The sequence below is a fragment of the Oncorhynchus mykiss genome, chromosome 24 (genome assembly GCF_057628025.1).
Source record: "Oncorhynchus mykiss isolate SJ-2025 chromosome 24, ASM5762802v1, whole genome shotgun sequence".
NCBI lineage: Eukaryota > Metazoa > Chordata > Actinopteri > Salmoniformes > Salmonidae > Oncorhynchus > Oncorhynchus mykiss.
Window position 1 is genome coordinate 5,464,191 of NC_143045.1, and position 19,410 is coordinate 5,483,600.

At 46.3% G+C, this 19,410-nt stretch overlaps 1 protein-coding gene across 4 annotated transcripts in view; it reads right to left on the minus strand.

The window, feature by feature from the left end:
* Window positions 1–16,399, minus strand: part of LOC110503487 (cell adhesion molecule DSCAML1) — a 244,999-nt gene extending 228,600 nt beyond the window's left edge. For all 4 annotated transcript variants that reach the window (XM_036961298.2, XM_036961296.2, XM_036961297.2 and 1 more), the window contains exons 1-2: window positions 16,055–16,399; window positions 4,575–4,895 (exon numbers count right to left, since the gene is read on the minus strand). In XM_036961298.2, coding sequence (XP_036817193.2) covers window positions 4,575–4,895; window positions 16,055–16,304 — 571 coding nt within the window. In that variant the 5' untranslated portion in view covers window positions 16,305–16,399. The remainder of the gene's footprint in view (window positions 1–4,574; window positions 4,896–16,054) is intronic.
* Between the last annotated feature and the right edge of the window lie 3,011 nt (window positions 16,400–19,410).

Genomic DNA, 19,410 nt, shown 5'->3' on the forward strand with positions numbered 1-19,410 from the left:
AGAATATGCCACATTTGTTTCATTAAGCCCTGGCAAGTGCATGCAAATGGTAGCCCAGTGTTGATGCATGAGTAGCACTCACTCCCCTCTCACATGCGCGCCGTCGTTAGGACGTTACTGATGCCTGACTCTATGCACCCCGGTTGCCTAGGAACGGGCAAAAACACGGGCCTGGCGCTCTCCGCGCACTGGGAGGAGAGGCCTGTATCACCGCCGCCTAAATAATTAACTACAGGGAAACCAAATACACTATTTACTTATTCATGAGGCGAGCAGCAAAGAGAGAGAAGGAAAATAATCAAGTAAACGGGAAACTGAAGGGATGTACTGTATTGTACTCGTTAATGAATGGGAATAAACAACACCTTGCTAGCAGGTTCCTTCTGTGGCAGAAGAGCTACCAAAACCAGAGATACAAAGGAGGGCCCCGGGATCGTACAGGGCAGCCAGTGAACCTGCTCTCCCAGGTCCACTGTGCTCAGCCCTCAGTCTAAACACGGTGTGTTTGTGTTGTTGGAAAAAGGGGAGCTGAGGTTAGCTCACTGAACAGCTGACCCCAGTTCACTCTAGGCCTCAATAGTGTGTGCAACTCTAGCTCTGTGTGACAAAAGGCGTAGGACATAGGATACAGCCACAGGCCTAGCGTCGATGACACTACTACTACACTACCAGACATTGACGGTTACTCGGACTGTCAGGCAAAAAATGAATAAAAAGTCCTACAGTAAAGTCACCAAGTCATCTCTGGTGTGTGTGTGTGTGCGCGTGTGTGTGTGTGTGGGGGAGGACAGCAGGCGTTTGACAGGGGTGAGCAGGCAGCCAGAGACCAAATGAGAGGCGCTCCATCATCACGTCATCTCAATGGGCACACAGACCAGGACTTGAATAGGCTCCAAACTGCAGGCAGGCAGGCAGTCACTGGGACCATACAGAGTCTACCTGTAATGCACTCCAAAATGATTGACCTGCTCTACAGCAGTGGCTACCACGTCCCAATTCTGTTGACTGACTTTATTTTTCTCCTTTCTTTTCGGTCACAGTGGAATGGCTTGATTTATCTGGTCTCTCTCCCCTGGTGGCCACTGATAGGTGGAAGGATAAGCTAGGTCTCAAGAGTGGAGCGCTCAGCTGTAGTTCATTCAGACTGAGCTTTGAGACGAGGTCAGAAACTCAGTCTAGGTCCAATATCTATTCAGTGTAGCATCACAGCCAATAGCTAGATTCCCGTCCAACTGCTGACAGATTTGAATGTGAATACTCTAAAAATATGCATAAAATATGCACATTTTTCCACCAGAGATGTGTTTCAGTCAATTAGACCAATTGCGGATAAAAGTCTGCGTGATGACATACTGCCCATAAAAATAACTTTTGGTGGAAAAATTCCCATGTACCGAAAAAAAGAAACTTAAAGTGAAATAGTCCTTAACAGTCAATCTAATTAACGCAATATTAGAATCTCCGTCAAGTTCCGTCAGTTTACGCTTGGGCTGCGTCTCAATCCACCACATCCACCTATGTCGGCCATCTGCATCTGCATCTGCGGTGGGAAGTGGTGGAGCTGTTTGTCAGACCAGGAGAAAACATCTGTACCGTCCGAACCATTTGGGCTACTAATATGACCCCACTAAGGAAAGGGGAGACTCTCAAGGACAGCATGGTGTGCTCTGTTTTGCTTTATGACCCCAACTAGTGTCATGGGACTCGTCTGAAGGTAACCCATTCAAATGAATGGAAGTGTAGAGGTAGTTTTGTGCCAACAAAAAAGGGTTCAATACAATTGTGTCCAAAAAACAACAACATTTCCTGAGCTTTCTTATCTCCTAGATATAGGACAGACACTTCAAAACCTTTTTCCTTGTGATTTATTTTTCTACTGTCTTTTGTGCAATTTTTTGTGTGTTATTCAATGCTTTTCTGTGGGCTATAGCAGTAAAAGCCAAATTCAATATTTTATCAAATATTTTATTTGTACAGTGGGGCAAAAAAGTATTTAGTCAGCCACCAATTGTGCAAGTTCTCCACTTAAAAAGATGAGAGAGGCCTGTAATTTTCATCATAGGTACACTTCAACTATGACAGACAAAATTAGGGGGGAAAAATCCAGAAAATCACATTGTAGGATTTTTAATGAATTTATTTGCAAATTATGGTGGAAAATAAGAATTTGGTCACCTACAAACAAGCAAGATTTCTGGCTTTCGACATTCGCCGTTTCCATCAGACCTGTCATGACATTTTTTATATATTTTTTATCCCGACGTGGACTTGATTTCGCGTAAAAAGGTTGGACGGGAAAACCCTGGTTAATGACGCTTATCAATGTCAACCGTCACGCACATATGATGGCTAAACCTGCTTTTCGATGTTTTTTTGTCATGTTATTCACAGTGTGTCTATTCACTGTTCATGGGGTGAGGAGAGGACAACGGCGGGGGACGGGCGTAGGATGGAAAGCAGAAGGGCGACAAATGTTGACAATGAAGGAGAGGAGGATGGCAAGAACTAGAGACGGATGGGAAGGCTACCTATGAGAGCCAATGGAAACATCTTCAACGTCATTAGAACACCGGCAGGTGATTTACAAAATGTCCGTCAAATGCCGAGGATGAAAATGTGTGAGAATGTTTAACAAGGAATAGAGCTCAGGACTTTGACGATAACAGAGGGAGAGAAAGAAAACGAGCAGTGATTTTCATAAATGTACAGCGATCCACCCAGGTGCCAGTGCTATTGTTGGCACGGAATCATCATGCATGGGAGGGAGGGAGAATCAAAGGGGGGGGGTTGAAGAGATGAAAGGAGGGAGGGTGTCACACAGCGAGCTGTCAGCTGTCATCAGTCTCCGACGGACACCTGAGGCGGGACGCGCCACACCCTGCCTCTCACGCCCTGCCTGTCGCCCATGGTAACCGCAGAATGTGTATGTGAATTTGTGTGTGTGTGTGTGCGTTCTGTGAATGTGTGGGGCAATACACAGGGGGGCAATACACAGGCCAGTCCTGAGAGCTAGAGTAGAGGGGCTGCAGAGTTGGGTGTGGGTGTGGGGGATGGTGGTTTTTTACAGACTCAGCATTTAATTGATTAATTGAGGTAATTATTTTTTAGGGAAGGTCGCCCCACACAGATGCTGGTTGGAAAGACACTGCACAGCTGATGGGACAAGGGTCCTCTGGACAGAAATGCTATAATGGGTATGGTGGAGTAGGTGTCGTCTGTAGCCATCGTCCATTGGCCAACTGACTGTTAACAACGGGAATCGCTACTGGATTAGTTTTTTATCGTCCACATCTTGTAAGGGGGCCGTTCCGATTATGAAGATGCAGATTTTCATTGAACGTGTAGCTGAACGTGACCTAAAACACCAACAATATTTCTTCTCTCTGTTCAACTCTGTTCAATCCCTCTCGTGTTTAAACTCATTCCCTTTCCAGCTACAGTAAACACCCCGACAAAGACCTGGCACAGCTACCCAGAACAGCCAGCTTGACAAAAATGCTGTGTGTGTGTGTGTGTGTGTGTGTGTGCGTGTGTAGTTGGGGGACTTTCCAGTCCATGGACAGATGGTGAGACTGGGAGACAGGAGGCCTGCTGGCATAAGCAGGGCACAGGCTGGTGTGTGTGTGTGTGTGAGTCTGCATCCCAAAGCCTGCTTGTGTGTGTACGTGTGTGAACTCCCCCATTGCAGTTTGGCCATCCCCACACTCCAGCAGTGACCTTGGTACAGGGCACAGAGGTCACTCTGCCAACTGTCTGTGCCAGTGTGTGTGTGGCTGCCAGGGGATTTTTAAAGGCGCAGGGTCAAGGCTTTGGGACGCTCGCCCCCCCACCGAGTCTTATTGTTAGTGAGAGGACCAATATGGATGTCGTTTGGTTTACCGTTTGTTACAGATGTTTTTTGTTGTTTGGGTGTCTTCACTGTGTTTGGGGGGGTTCTCTTAGAATGGAGCTGAGTGTACAGCATCAGATCGCATGAGAAAGTATTTGAGGCACTACATGCATTTTCTTTGTGTTTCTAAACCTCTTCCTTGCAGCCTGTCTTCATGCTTAGCCTCCTCTCATTCTTTGTGAAGACACTGTGTTTCCGTTTGGCCCCGGAACACTGTTTAGTTAGAGACACAGCTTCACCTGTAGAACCTATCCTGTCTAAGGCTGCCCCAGAAGAGTGTATGTCTGTACATCTGTCTGTCTAAGGCTGCTCCAGAAGAGTGTATGTCTGTACGTCTGTCTGTCCAAGGCTGCCCCAGAAGAGTGTATGTCTGTACGTCTGTCTGTCTAAGGCTGCCCCAGAAGAGTGTATGTCTGTACGTCTGTCTGTCCAAGGCTGCTCCAGAAGAGTGTATGTCTGTATGTCTGTCTGTCTAAGGCTGCTCCAGAAGAGTGTATGTCTGTACGTCTGTCTGTCTAAGGCTGCTCCAGAAGAGTGTATTTCTGTACGTCTGTCTGTCTAAGGCTGCTCCAGAAGAGTGTATTTCTGTTCGTCTGTCTGTCTAAAGCTACTCCAGAAGAGTGTATGTCTGTACGTCTGTCTAAGGCTCCACCAGAAAAGGCTGCCTGTGTTCAATCTGTCTGACCTGCTTTGACGTGGATGCTGGGGCTGCGGATCTTGCCGGCCTGGTTCTCTGCGGTGCAGAAGTATTCGTTGTCATGGATGTAGCTGTTGAAGGCGGATGGCGAGAAAGGGTAGAGCTGGAGGGTGCCGTTGGCGTGCACGTGGCGGATGTGGGGCACGTCGTAGATGTCGTCGCCGGTGGCCAGGTACCAGCGCAGGACGGCATGGGGTGCGCCGCCCGCGGGGCAGGGCAGGGACACCCCGACCGAGCTGGAGAAGGTCACCCGCTGCAGGGAGGCGTTTACAAAGTACAGCCGCGTCGAGACCACATCCTCACTGTTCACTGTGATGGGGGGAGAGAGACATGGTCAGGATAATACGCACACACACACACACACACACACACACACACACACACACACACACACACACACACACACACACACACACACACACACACACACACACACACACACACAAAGACACAAAGAAAAGCCGCATCCAGACCACATCCTCACTCTGATGGGGAGAAGAGATAGGGTAGGGTGGGGTTGGGACACACACACACACACACACACACAGACACACACACACACACACATATCCTCCCACACACATATACACACAGCCAATGTGTGGGCAGCTACTTGCCAATCTGCAAACTGGGTTATCTTCTAGAGATTTCCATCAGGTCAGCACAGCAGATCCCAAAAATAGAATCAATTACTATTCCCCCATTAGGCAAATGACCTGACGTAATATAATCATTATTTATTTCCACCTACATGTAAGTCTGTTATGATAAGAGATAAGCCAGGACACAGTGGGAAGCTCTGCTCTGAGCAGATGAACACGGTCTACTTGTTTGGTAAGTTGGTCTGTACAATAGCTTAAATCAACCTGGGCATCGACTTTGATCATGTAACATGTTAGTCGCACGCACGTGTTTGAGTCTCAAGTGCGCCTCTCTGATCCGCCTTAATCGAAACTAGCGACCTGGCAGCCAAAAAAACAGCAGAGATCCATCCTCAATAATGCGTTGTCATCATGTCTGTAGTCTAAGATATGCCTAACGAGAACCCCTCATTGGACTTGCATCTGATTGGAGGGGAAAGGGGTCATGCACCCCCAGACCTTCCCCCCCCCCCCCCCCCCCACTGCGGTATACCGTGCCCACAAAACCAAGACCCCATGAGGTCGTTAGAACAAACCTAGTCTGCCAGTTAAACCCATCTCAAGACTATATCGTCACTGAGAAAGAAGCCTTCAGTATATCTCCAACCACAACCCTGGAGGGAGGGCTTCTTTGCAACCACTATGGCTTTCACACGCTGCTTCAATGAAGTGCCGTTGTCCAATAAGTCGTCTTAGGGGAGATGCCCCCCCATCAATGTCTCCTGGGAGGCAACTAGACGTCTTTTTAGCGTTGGGATGGATGTGCTGAGCTCAGCTTGGCCCCGGGCCAACAGGAGACAGGAGGAATGAGAGCCAGATCATTTCTTCTGAATCAATGATCTATAATTAATCCTCTTCCCTGGTTTGTGTCAACAATGGCCGGATTAGCCCTGTCTGTTTCACTCTGAATGACGTGGGACAAATGGCCGTGAATGGAGGTGGCGGCTAGACGCCTCATCAAGGTAGATTTAGGAGGGATCGACAGCACAGCACAGCAGATAACCTACAGCCAGCCCTGTGCATTGATGTCGAACCAAATTAGCATGAGGAAAATCATTAAAACAGCTATAAGGGGAGAAAAAAATGAAAGGGCTTAAATGCATCATTTGTCATAATTCAAATGTTTCAGATCAGATTCATTTCAGTGCTTCAATCATTTTCAGAATGGAGTGTACAGCCTCACATCATACACGACATGATCAAAAGTATGTGGACACCTGCTCATTGAACATCTCATTCCAAAATCATGGGCATTAATATGGAGTTGGTCCCCCCACCTTTGCTGCCGTAACGGCATTGACTCTTCTGGGAAGGCTTTCCACTAGATGTTGGAACATTGCTACGAGGACTTGTTTCCATTCAGCCGCAAGAGCATTAGTGAAGTCAAGGGCACTGATGTTGGGCGATTAGGCCTGGCTCGCAGTCGGCGTTTCAATTCATCCCAAAGATCGGGATCAGGTCAGGGTTCTGTTCAGGCCAGTCAAGTTCTTCCTCACCGATCTCAACAAACCATTTCTGTATGGACCTCGCTTTGTGCACGGGGGCATTGTCATGCTGAAAAAGGAAAGGGCCTTCGAACAAACTGTTGCCACAAAGTTGGAAGCACAGAATCGTCTAGAATGTAATTGTATGCTGTAGCGTTAAGATTTCCCTTCACAGGAACTAATGGTCCTAGCCCGAACCATGAAATACAGCCCCAGACCATTATTCCTGCTCCACCAAGCTTTACAGTTGGCACTATGCATTGGGGCAGGTAGCGTTCTCCTGCCAAACCCACCAAACCCAGATTCGTCCGTCAGACTGCCAGATGGTGAAGCATGATTCATAACTCCAGAGAACACGTTTCCACTGCTCCAGAGTCCAATGGCTGCGAGCTTTACACCACTCCAGCCGACGCTTGGCATTGCGCATGGTGATCTTAGGCTGGTGTGCGGCTGCTTGGCCATGAAAACCGATTTCCTGACGCTCCCAAAGAACAGTTTTTGTGCTGACGTTTTTTTCAGGGATAGTTTGGAACTCGGTAGTGAGTATTGCAAGTGAGGACAGACAATTTTTACGCGCTACATGCTTCTGCACATGGCGTTCCCGTTCTGTGAGCTTGTGTGGCCTACCACTTTGCGGCTGAGCCATTGTTGCTCCTAGATGTTTCCACTTCACAATAACAGCACTTACAGTTGACCGTGGCAGCTCTAGCAGGGCAGACATTTTACAAACTGACTTGTTGGAAAGTCAAAAGTCACTGAGCTCTTCAGTAAGGCCATTCTACTGCCAATGTTTGTCTATGGAGATTGCATGGCTGTGTGCTTGATTGTTATACACCTGTCAGCAACGGGTGTGGCTAAAATAACTGAATCCACGAATTTGAAGAGGTGTCCACATACTTTTGTATATATATAATGTAAATATTAACAGACATACGCCAATTGATCTCTGGTACAGCAAATACAGAATGAAGAACATGATACAAGTGATGGCAGAGTATTGAATGGTTGAGATAGGGCTAAAGCCCTCACTAGGTAAGGGTGGCTCTGTCTCTCCCCTCTCTCTCTCCATTCATTCATCCCTCTCCCACTTCTCTTCTTCCTCTCCTCTGTGTCAACATATGTATTCTCTCTCTTCCTCACTCGCCATACATTTTATCTCTCCCTCTTTTTCTCTCCCCACCATTCTCTCTCTCTCTCTCTCTCTCTCTCTCTCTCTCTCTCTCTCTCTCTCTCTCTCTCTCATAGTCGTCCAGTACATGGCAGGATATGTTATGTGATTTGAATTTGTATTCCAGACGCAGAGAGTTAAATCCATATAATCTCCTTTCACATTTAACACACACACAGTCTCTCCGCCCTGGTAATCGCACCACCGTGGAGGGCCTCTTTCCCACTCTCCTGGCGTGTGTGTATATGTGTGGTTGGGTTAGATCAGGGCCAGGGAAGGGTTAAGGGGGGGGGGTCACTGTGCGCGTGCTGGGGGGGGGGGGTCACTGTGTGCGTGCTGGGGGGGTCAGTGATGAGGGGAGTGAGGAGAGGTGACAGTGTGAGTGTGTACACGTGCCTGTGTGCATGTGTGTGTGAATGTGTATGTGAGGTCCCTCTCCTATCCAAAATGGAGCAGTTCCTCTGTGTCTAAAAGGTGTAATTTAGGTTGAGTGCAATATATTCTGTATCATGTGCCATATAAAAACACAACTCTCTGCTCATGTTCTGAGAGACAGACCATTTCAGCACCATGGACAGGGCCACACTGGCTTTTCAGTCTCACATTTACATTTGAGTCATTTAGCAGACACTCTTATCCAGAGCAATTAAGGATAAGTGCCTTGCTCATGGGCACATTGACAGATTTTTCACCTAGTCAGCTGGGGGATTCGAACCAGCGAGCATTCGTTTACTGGCTCAAAGCTCTTAACAACTAAGCTACATGTATATTTTCACAAAATATACAACATATTTGAAAAATTGTTAAGAAATTAATCCTTGAATCATCATTGAGCATCCCTGTAATCTTGTTTAAAAAACGAAAGACATTCCACAACTGAACAACACCGAACCCATACTGTGATGTCATAAAAAATGGCGCCCGCGGAGTGACATCAAAACAAATCGGAGGCATGCCCACATTGAACTAAAGGGGAAAGAAAGCAAACAGGCGACATTGGCTGAGGCGGCTCTTGTGCAGCTGTCCTATTGGTGAATCCAGGTCAGTCACTTGAGCACGGTACAACACAGAGAGGGCAGTACAGTGGTGGACTGAACTCCCATTATGCAGCACAGATTGTGGCCTGCAGCAGAAAGGCCCATAATAAAGATAGCCATGTATATAATCTGCCAGTCGGGGTCTGGGGGGGGGGGGGGAGAGCCAGGACGACGTCCCGCCACAGACTAACAGGGGCTGTCAACACAACCATTAGAAAGAAGAGAGAGACCAAAGAAAGAGAAGAAAAAAACACCCCAACCCAAAAGTGGATATAGAAGCCCAGTGCCCAATCCCAAATCAAGCCCCTGAGAGATGGATGAATGTAAACAAGATGGCAGAAAATCCACTAAAACCTTCCAGAGGGCTACATGAGACGATACAATGTTGCCTTCACCAGGAGGAAGTCAAGACATGCCTGGGGACAGCAGTAGAGCTTTCTAAGCAAACAGCCGGAGGCAGGGCTTTCTCCTATAGAGCTCAATTTTTATGGAATGGTCTGCCGACCCGTGTGAGAGACGCAGACTCGGTCTCAACCTTTAAGTCTTTACTAAAGACTCATCTCTTCAGTGGGTCCTATGATTGAGTGTAGTCTAGGAGCCCAGGACGGTGAAGGTGAACGGAAAGGCACTGGAGCGACGGATCTCCCTTGCTGTCTTTGCCTGGCCGGTTCCCCTCTCTCCACTGGTGTTCTCTGCCTCTAACCCTATTACAGGGGTTGAGTCACTGGCTTATACTGGTGCTCTTCCATGCCGTCCCTAGGAGGGGTGCGTCACTTGAGAGGGTTGAGTCACTGACGTGGTCTTCCTGTCTGGGTTGGCGCCCCCCCTTGGGTTGTGCCATGGCGGAGATCTTTGTGGGCTATACTCGGCCTTGTCTCAGGATGGTAAGTTGGTGGTTGAAGATATCCCTCTAGTGGTGTGAAGGCTATGCTTTGGCAAAGTGAGTGGGGTCATATCCTGCCTGTTTGGCCCTATCTGGGGGTATCATCGGATGGGGCCACAGTGTTTCCTGACCCCTCCTGTCTCAGCCTCCAGTATTTATGCTGTAGTAGTTTATGTGTCGGGGGGCTAGGGTCAGTCTGTTATATCTGGAGTATTTATCTTGTCTTATCCGGTGTCCTGTGTGAATTTAAGTATGCTTTCTCTAATTCTCTCTTTCTTTCTTTCTTTCTCTCTTTCTTTCTTTCTCTCTCTCGGAGGACCTGAGCCCTAGGACCATGCCTCAGGACTACCTGGCATGATGACTCCTTGTTGTCCCCAGTCTACCTGGCCGTGCTGCTGCTCCAGTTTCAACTGTTCTGCCTGCGGCTATGGAACCCTGACCCGTTCACTATGTTCACATTTCAACATCTTGGCCATGTTCTGTTACAATCTCCACCCGGCACAGCCAGAAGAGGACTGACCACCCTTCATAGCCTGGTTCCTCTCTAGGTTTCTTCCTAGGTTCTGGCCTTTCTAGGGAGTTTTTCCTAGCCACCGTGCTTCTACACCTGCATTGCTTGCTGTTTGGGGTTTTAGGCTGGGTTTCTGTACAGCACTTTGATATATCAGCTGATGTAAGAAGGGCTATATAAATACATTTGATTTGATTAGAGGGCTAGATTTGGGATTTGGATTAAAAGGGGACATAAGGATCCCACGCGGGGCTTTGGGGTCTGAGGATTTGAGCAAGGGGCCAGTCTTTACCCAATTCAACAGGGAGTAATGGTGGAAATAAGGAGAGGAGAGAGGACTGAAATAACCCAAATTCTCCCTTTCTTTGTTCTGAGACGTCTACCCCAACGTGTAAGTCTCAGTTCTTCCATGCCCTCAGGCTGCCCGCCCTTTTCCCTGGCATGGGCAGGAAGGGAGCAGAGGAGGAGAGGAGCGAGGGAGGGAGCTAGGCGCACTCATCCATTTTGGAAGCATATTTTTCCTTTCCTTCTTCAAGCCTGAATGCGTTGATTACAACGGGAGAAGGTCATTGTGATTTGGGTGAGTTACCTAAAACACTGCTCCTTTTGGGCGAAGCTGTTCACTCTGTCTCCTGCTCTTGTTCTGTTGCTGTGACACATTTGACTCAAGCCTCTCCTCCCTCCAAACACACATCTGCATATTTCCTTTTCTCCCCCCTTTTGCGGGCAGTATGAAAATGGCGTATGAATATGTATGCCACTGAGACAGGGATATTGCCTATGGTGAACGGCTATGCATAATGCAGCTCTTTCTGTCTCATCCACACACACACACAATCGTCTCTGAGATTCATACCATCCCATGCACACAGGTCAATAAATCTCTCTCACACACACACACAATAACATGCGCTCAAGTATACACGTACACATTCTCAGAGGCCAGAATGCATTCCTGTTATGGGTCTGATGAATCATACCGAATACTATACTTAACATGTTCAGGCAACATAACACTAATGTCATTGCGGTCAGTTACAACACCGCGACAACGTAGTAGTGAGGTCTGACAGCCCATTACGGGAAAGCAAGAATTAATTATAGTTATATTATTATGAATGCTATTTCATACCCATTTTGCGTACAAAGACAGCGAAAAAGGATAATGCATTGGCATAACGCTGAAATGACCTCGCCATACGCATGCATGCGAGCATCCACGCACGCACACACACACACACACACCACAAACAACCCTCTTCTCCATATTATGCCGTGTCAGTGGAATATTAGGATCCATTTCAGCATTTGAGGAGCCACACTCTCCCTCTTTAAAGGAAAGATGTTCACAGTTGTGAAGTGAGTGTCAGATGTTTGGGGTGTGATTTAATCCTCTACCCTTCCTTCTCACTGAGTCCGAGATAACGGGAGCGGCAGTAAGCGAGATAGCTAGAGAAAAGAGGGAAGCAAAGGAGGGAAAAGAAGAGCTGTCACGTTAAAGCAGATTAGCCCTACACGTGACCCACCTCCTCTCCTCTCCCTCTCTCTTCTCCTCTCCTCTCCTCTCCTCTCATCTCCTCTCCTCTCCTGGTACAACAGATCTTGTGAAAGTGGAGATGGCTGTCAAGTCAGAAAAGATGCCCCACTCAACAACAGGTGAGAGAATACCTGTTGAGTTATCAAACTCAATTGGACAATCTGTGTGAATAGGTCAAATCATGTTTTACTTAATAAACTGGGTGTTCATTTGTGTTCATATGTTTGTATTTTTTTTTTAAAGTAAGATACCCATTGGAAGGGTAGAGGAGTGAAGCGGCATTTCTCTGTTTTCCCCCATATGGTCAAGTTACCTTAGGCCTAAATGATGCATGCAGGTGAGGAACAGCCTCCGTGGCTTTTCTGTTCACCGGCCAAGTCACCAGCACAAACACTCCACGGTAAAAAATGAAATAAAAAAACAGTCGTTGCTTACCAGAGCGAGACGAGGGGATGCGAGTAAACACGAGAGTGTGGTATTATTGTGGCCGTGCCGCTCAGAGACACATCACAAGTTCATAGGTAAGGTGCTATTTAGGAGAAGAGACGGTATACACTTAGAGATCGAATAGTATGACTGTCGCTCTCGCAATTACATTCAGCGAGAGAGAGAGAGAGAGAGTGAGGGGGAGAGGGGGGGGGGGGGGGGGGGGGGGGGGGGGGGGTTACAGGCAACTTGTTGCGGGATAACTCTTGTCCAAGGAGAGGACAGAATAGGTCGAGTCGATATCATGGGAATCAACGTGAGAGACTTCATTTTAAAGTTTATGATCAATTGAATATGGCGTCAAGACAAAATGAAAGCAAAAATACCGTACTGGCACACGTGGCGAGGTAGTGGCCTTTCACCAGGACGCAGACGCAAAGCATCTAGACGCAGTGCAGTGGTGTACATGAATTCGAGGCAGTCTATTTCTGAATCTGACTCATAAAACAATTACTACAAGCCCATGCTGCCCTCTCACCTCTCAGTTTGTGTGCCTTTCATTTGATTCCAAAATTACACTGCCGTGTCCGCCCGACCAGGCCTTGGTTGTAAGTCAGACGAGTGCCATAACGGTTGACAAAATACGTTATGAGGAGAGCAGAGAGCAACACGCCGTTGTCAGAACTATCTGGCCCAGATTATGGAAACAAAGGGCTATCCCATCAAACATATCACAAAAGAGGAGGGAGAAGTGCAGTCCTCTAGTCAATGAACGGATTTACTTTTGTAAATAAGTTGCAAATCAGGCTTTAGTTTCAGTTCAAACTGACGCCTACTAATTACACAGCTGGGAAGGGATGCTGATTTGGGTAAACAGGAAGAGAAACCAATTTTGCACATTTCATCCGGTAAAGGGACTAAGTAGAGAGAAAGACGTGTGTAAGGGGGACATTACAGAGATGATAAATTGCCTCAAAATGCAGCCTAAAGAATGCAAATATATATTTTGCATAACAAAATGCTTACACATCACAAATGAATAAACACTGATAGGCCGAATTATAATAATAATAATTATTATTTTTACTATAATAATATTCATAATAATATTGGTATTGGTATTGGTTTCACATTTTAATTTAGGCAAATGTTCAGAAAATCTGGTTCCGTCAAGATAATATCGCTGCCCCCACGTATACCACATTGCATATTTTGACGAATGCTCATCCCCCCACCAGTCATTGAGTCGTAGTTATGTTCCCATCAGGTGAGGGAAACGAAATATACATGCCTAAAAACCAACTGCTTAGATGTGTCAACTAATCTATTTATATCCTACATTAATTCTATCGTTCCTATCAATTGAAAATGTACAGTCATTCAGTATTCGTTTTATATATTGGAGGCCTGTCAGGCTGAACTGGATAAAACCGGAATCAGCAGTGAATTGATAAAATAACTATAGTATCTCTCCCTCATTATTTTACACACCGTAGTCTTGATCAGAATATTTGGGTGATTTGAATTTGTGTTACTATAATAATGATAAAATATTAGGCTTTAAATATCTCAAATTGATATGAACATTATTAAATTGATGCATTGCAACAAATATGTACAATCATTGCCATCACCAATAGGCCTGACTGTTTCCGGTGAATAGATGGCACGGATAGCATCTTTCCCCGCTGATTTGTTTTGTGTCTCATCACATTTACATAAAATGACAAGCGGGACCAGATCATGACAAAGAAGAATGACCCCCCCCCCCCCCCCCCCACACACACACACACACACACACACACACACGCACCCAGTTTCAAACCAGGGGTTGGGGAGTACTGGTATGGACGAGACGCATCAATTATGGGACATCTGGTTATTCATATTGCACTCAAATGACTAATTAGCCTACTGAAAACCAACGACAAGGAAAATGTATATTTCTGAGAATATCAAATTATACAAGGATGTATGGAAGAGATATTCATCAAATTAAGCACAGGGTGTTGTGTGCCATTCCACAAAAGTGACAACCTTTATGGAGGCGCGGCCCGACTCAGGAAAATACGCAGTCCTAATGCATATGCATGTAGGATAATTGGCTAACATTTTTCTCTGATCAAATATTTTCTTCTAAATTAAAACGCACATTAAATCAGATAGTATGTAAATATAAAATTGATTGTTGCCAAAAATGAACGAATAAAGGAAAAAAACTATGCTGAATGGAAGTTCGTTTTCGACTGCGTTATCTCCATCTCTTCCCTCTCCACTCTTTCCGCTACACTGCCTAGCTGCAACCCCCAACTCTCCCTCCTTCCTTTCACCACACACACACACACACACACACACGTCTTGTTCAGTCACGAGACGAGGCGATGTGCAGTACATAATCTAAAAAGACCCTGTAATCCAATTAAATACAACAAAAACACCACAAAAAGCCCTCGTCACAACAGCAGCAGCACCACGCACACGCACCACACCATCCCGGACTGTTGGCCTGCAAGGATATAGGCCATGTCTTTCAAATGTCTGAAAGGGCATCCACTCATGAAAACACGGAATGAACAGAACAGAGTTAGGGCCTATCTGCATGTGATCCTAAGACTGATTACGTTTTAGACAATTATTTACGCATTTATTAATTTATTATTTATGTGTATGTGTTTATTTGATCTTGGGGTTATGACTGAATTTGATCGACTGGATTATGTTCAAATTGGTGAAATGGTTGACAAGCGTTCAATCTGAAGCGATTGTTCAATCAAAAAACATATTCAAGCTTCCTCTCGATCTGCAGTATTTTTCCATGCAAACCCAATCAGTATGTAGAATCTGGGGCCATAGAAAATGGAGGAGGCATAATTAGACTACCGATAATAACAATTGAGTGTGTCTGCTTGCGCTGACCCGTGTCATTGTAGAAAGTGAAGCAAATTGCCAACTGCGTAAAATCCCAGCGTTCAATAATATCCTCAGCATCGGTTTACACATCTCTTATAAAATGTTTTGTGGCCCTCATTGTCTTTGAACACTCACGCACGCACACACACACGCACACTAAAAGGCACGCTCTTCAACAGACATGCACTAATTTGGTGCGCCAAAGAATCCATATTAGCAAATGACACAGACGCCCGACACCTTCTGTTATCTGTTATGGGACAGAGGAAAGAGAGCAAACAAATGTACACTTGAATGCCCCGCTACTTTTCTGATAAACATCCTACAGCTCAAAGACCCAGTTGGAGTTCTTAGCAGCTTGTAGCTCGCAGTCTTTGCGTCCGCATCTCTTCCTCTCTTATTGTCTCCATATTCATCACAACTCGACATGTTCATGAATGCCAAATGTTATCTCTCCCATCTTTAACTGCCACGGACAGCGGTTAAGGGGAATATGGACCACACTGCCAACATGTATGTTCCTTCTCAAATAGTGTAAACACGTGTAATTATGCTGCTGCATAATGCGTCCTTGGATTGATCAAGACACCTGACAGAAGGGATGGTGGCTGAAAAGTCATTCTTGTTGTCATCCTCCATTCTAAGTGTGGTTAAACCGATTATTCCCACCCAACTCAATATGTTTTATCCAAGTAAAGATAGGCCATTGACCTTAACTGACAAGAAGGAATTTAAAGTGACGACTTTTGTAAATGAGCAAATTTCAACCCCACCTCATTTATTGTAGCACAAATAAACACAAATAGCCTATATGCGCCCCAACTTCAACACTGGATTGGAGAGAGCAATAGTGTGAATGTCTTTCACGTACCTTCTTGTAAAGAGTACAGCAGGAATAAAGTTACCAGCCACATGCCATAAATAGCAGGTATATTTCTCAGGAATGTTGTGCAATCCCGACGAGTGCACGGCGCAGCGTTCGGCCAAGCGAGGCTCCGTGCTGGAGTGGTGACGATGCTCACCGGCGATCTCTCCAGCCCTAGTCCCAGACTCGCAAACTCCGAGGAACGGACACTGATCTGGTCCCGCCTCCCGTACCCTCCCATAACCGGGACCGTCATCCGAGGAGAGGGGCCCTCCCCCGCTATTGTAATGATGCGCCGTGATGGAGAAGTGAGGCAGTGCGTCTATTGTACGAGGACCACACGCACGGAATATGGAGCTGTTCTCTTTGCGCGGATGGGAGGGGTGGTTTGTGTACGTGTCTGGAGCGGTGGGGCTGGGTTTGTTTATGGGGGGTCAGGTGTATGGTGTCTTGAGGTGTGATATAACAGGTGACTGGAGAGAATCAGCTTCGGTCCGTTGAGCTCGTTCTTTGTTAAGGTCCATGGACGCGCGCACCTGTGGACTTTTGCCGCGCTACCATCTTCACCTCGCGCACAAAGGAGCTCCCTCATTCAGTGACTGTATTAGCTTGGCACAATGGGAAAGATACATTTACGTTCGGTCTACTTTATAGATGTTCTTATTTTTTTGTTATTGTGGCTTGGGTAGCCTAGTACATGCAAGATTGAGAGGCAATTTTGTTCAGTCAGATAAATATGACGATCAAAGATCTCGCTATTTCTATCTCAATCCCTCTGGCACAGATGCGGTTGCCACACACGGCTCAGCGCGTCCTTGGAGACTGTGCGCAACATTTTTCTGCCGCCCGCCCGCACTCCAAACAAACACACGCACGCAATATACATTCAGTTAATGTTTTATTACCATAGTAAAAATAACATTTAATTTAAGTTAAGTAAGGTATAATAAATGAGGGTATAATGAAATGAGTGAAACTATCTCTCCGTTTTTGTCAAAATAAAACGTGAAATTGCATTATTTGAATTTGTTAATTTATATGGTGATGATGTATAGTTTTATATAGAAGTATTGTTGCAGTCATGGAATGTCATTCTTTGAGCACTACATAACCAGTGATGCTTTTTTGCTATATTAGTTACATTTTGTTGGTGGGCCAATTTAAAAAAAAATCTACAGTTTGTAGAAGCTTCATATACTACTACAAACTATAAAATACAAACGCTAATAAAATGTCAGACTCAATCGTTTTTGACATTGTCACAAAAATACATGGTACCAAACATGATGTTGTCAGTAGAGCGTTAAGTTCAACCCACCCTGGGCAAAGGTCATGGGAAGTGGACCATGGTGAGTTAGATGATATTCTGACATGGTTCATAAAACCACTTGTTTTCACAGCTTTTCGTTGAACCCCACTACCCCTAAAGACAACGGCCCAAGAGCCAGTAACAACATTACATAGGATTTGTCCAAAATGGCACCCTATGCCCTATATAATGGACTACTTTTGACCAGAGCCACTATTATGGACGCTGGTCAAAGACGTGCGCTATAAATGAAATAGAGTGCCAATTTGGAGGCACATCTAAAAAGAAACCCGGCTATACCTCAGTGCTCCCACTGTAACCTTCTGCCTTGGTCCCGTCAGTTCCTCCTCAGCGGGCACTATCCACGGCCCCTCCCACACATCTTACCTGTAATCATTGAATAGCCACACAAACTGTAATGTTATTGATTATAGGGTATACGAGGCACAGTCACCGAAAAAAACAAATGAATCCTAACATCCGTCGACCCTCACTCTCCTCCCCTACATACTGAGTCCTGCGTACAGAACAAACCCCCCCAAAAAACAAGCTCCAAAACAACAGGACCACGCCTCGTGGCTGTATTTGAAAGGACTGGCTAGAAATCTTCAGACTACAATTGTCACCTAAGTGTCGTCTTGAAAATGCTCTCTGGCTTCGGGTCAGTGCGGATCAGACCCAGAGACATCAGTAACGTCACTATATTAGACAAGGATTTGCAGTGATGGAGGGAAAAGCTTTTCCAGTGGCCATCGCCACAACAGCCGCAGACAAGTAACTGGACTCTTAGTCAAGCTGAACGTACGGCTGACTAAGTGGGAGAAATAAGGAAAGGTACGGTTGTAGAATGAGCTAAATGTGAGCATGCAGCAGCTGTGGTCTATCCTTTTCACAGAACATCTCCGGTAGGGTAGTGAGCTAGCTACTGGGCATCCTCTCTCCATTATGTAAGTGGAGAGAGAGAGAGAGAGAGAGAGAGAGAGAGAGACCCTGTTCGCCACCTAACTACTCCCACGTACAGAGAAGTGAGAGCACACACACATACTCATATACTCACACACACACACACACACACACACACACACACACACACACACACACACACACACACACACACACACACACACACACACACACACACACACACACACACACACACACACAAACACACACAAAATAAAATATATGAGTGGCTTGGAGAAATGTAGCTCAGAGAAATGTAAAGTTTGGGCTTCAAATCATCTGACTAGCAGAGCGGAGTGTTGTCTGTCTCCTTCAACCTTCCCTCACCTCTCAACCGGCCGATTAAAACGTCACTGACTCACTTCTCGAAACAGTCGCATCTACCCACAGTAGCCGTAGACTTCACAATAACAGAATCCAGCTCCATTCACAGAAAGAGCCAACCTGCTGTGGGCAATGAGTGACATATGTTACCACACCGAAAGGCTGCAATCCTCTCTCCTTAGGTCTGACTCTGATCTGACCTTTTCTGACAAGCAGGTTATACTGTACTTCAAGCAGTGATCGTCACGGGACGTGACAGTCCTGTAAAATGGCGAGCTCCCAGCCACAGCAATGGATATCGCTTTGGACAAGAGTCAAGCCGTCCACGGCGCACCTCATGGTTCATCTGCGTCACCTCTTTCTCCCTCTTCGTTTGTTGCCTGGAGATACACAGGCTGAGTGAGGAAAAGAGAGGAGGAGGGAGGGAGAGGTGGAGCGAGTAAAAGGACAACGAGGACAGGGAGAGCTTCTGAGACAGAGTTGGGGAGAAAGAGGGGAAGAAAAGAAAGAAAGAGGGAGAGAGAGAGAGAGAGAGAGAGAGAGAGAGAGAGAGAGAAAGGAAGTGAAGAAGCAGGTGGGTGAATGTTAATGCTAACCCTCAGCCAACCAGAGGGCCCCTCAGGCCATGGCTACATGCTAGGATCATATTAGTGCTAATGTATCTGGTGTTAATGCACAGCCCCAGCCCCCATGGAGTCGGCAAGGTCACCGCGGGGTGGGGGTTGGGGGGGGTGGGGGGGATGTTCAAACATTGAGGGGGGACAAC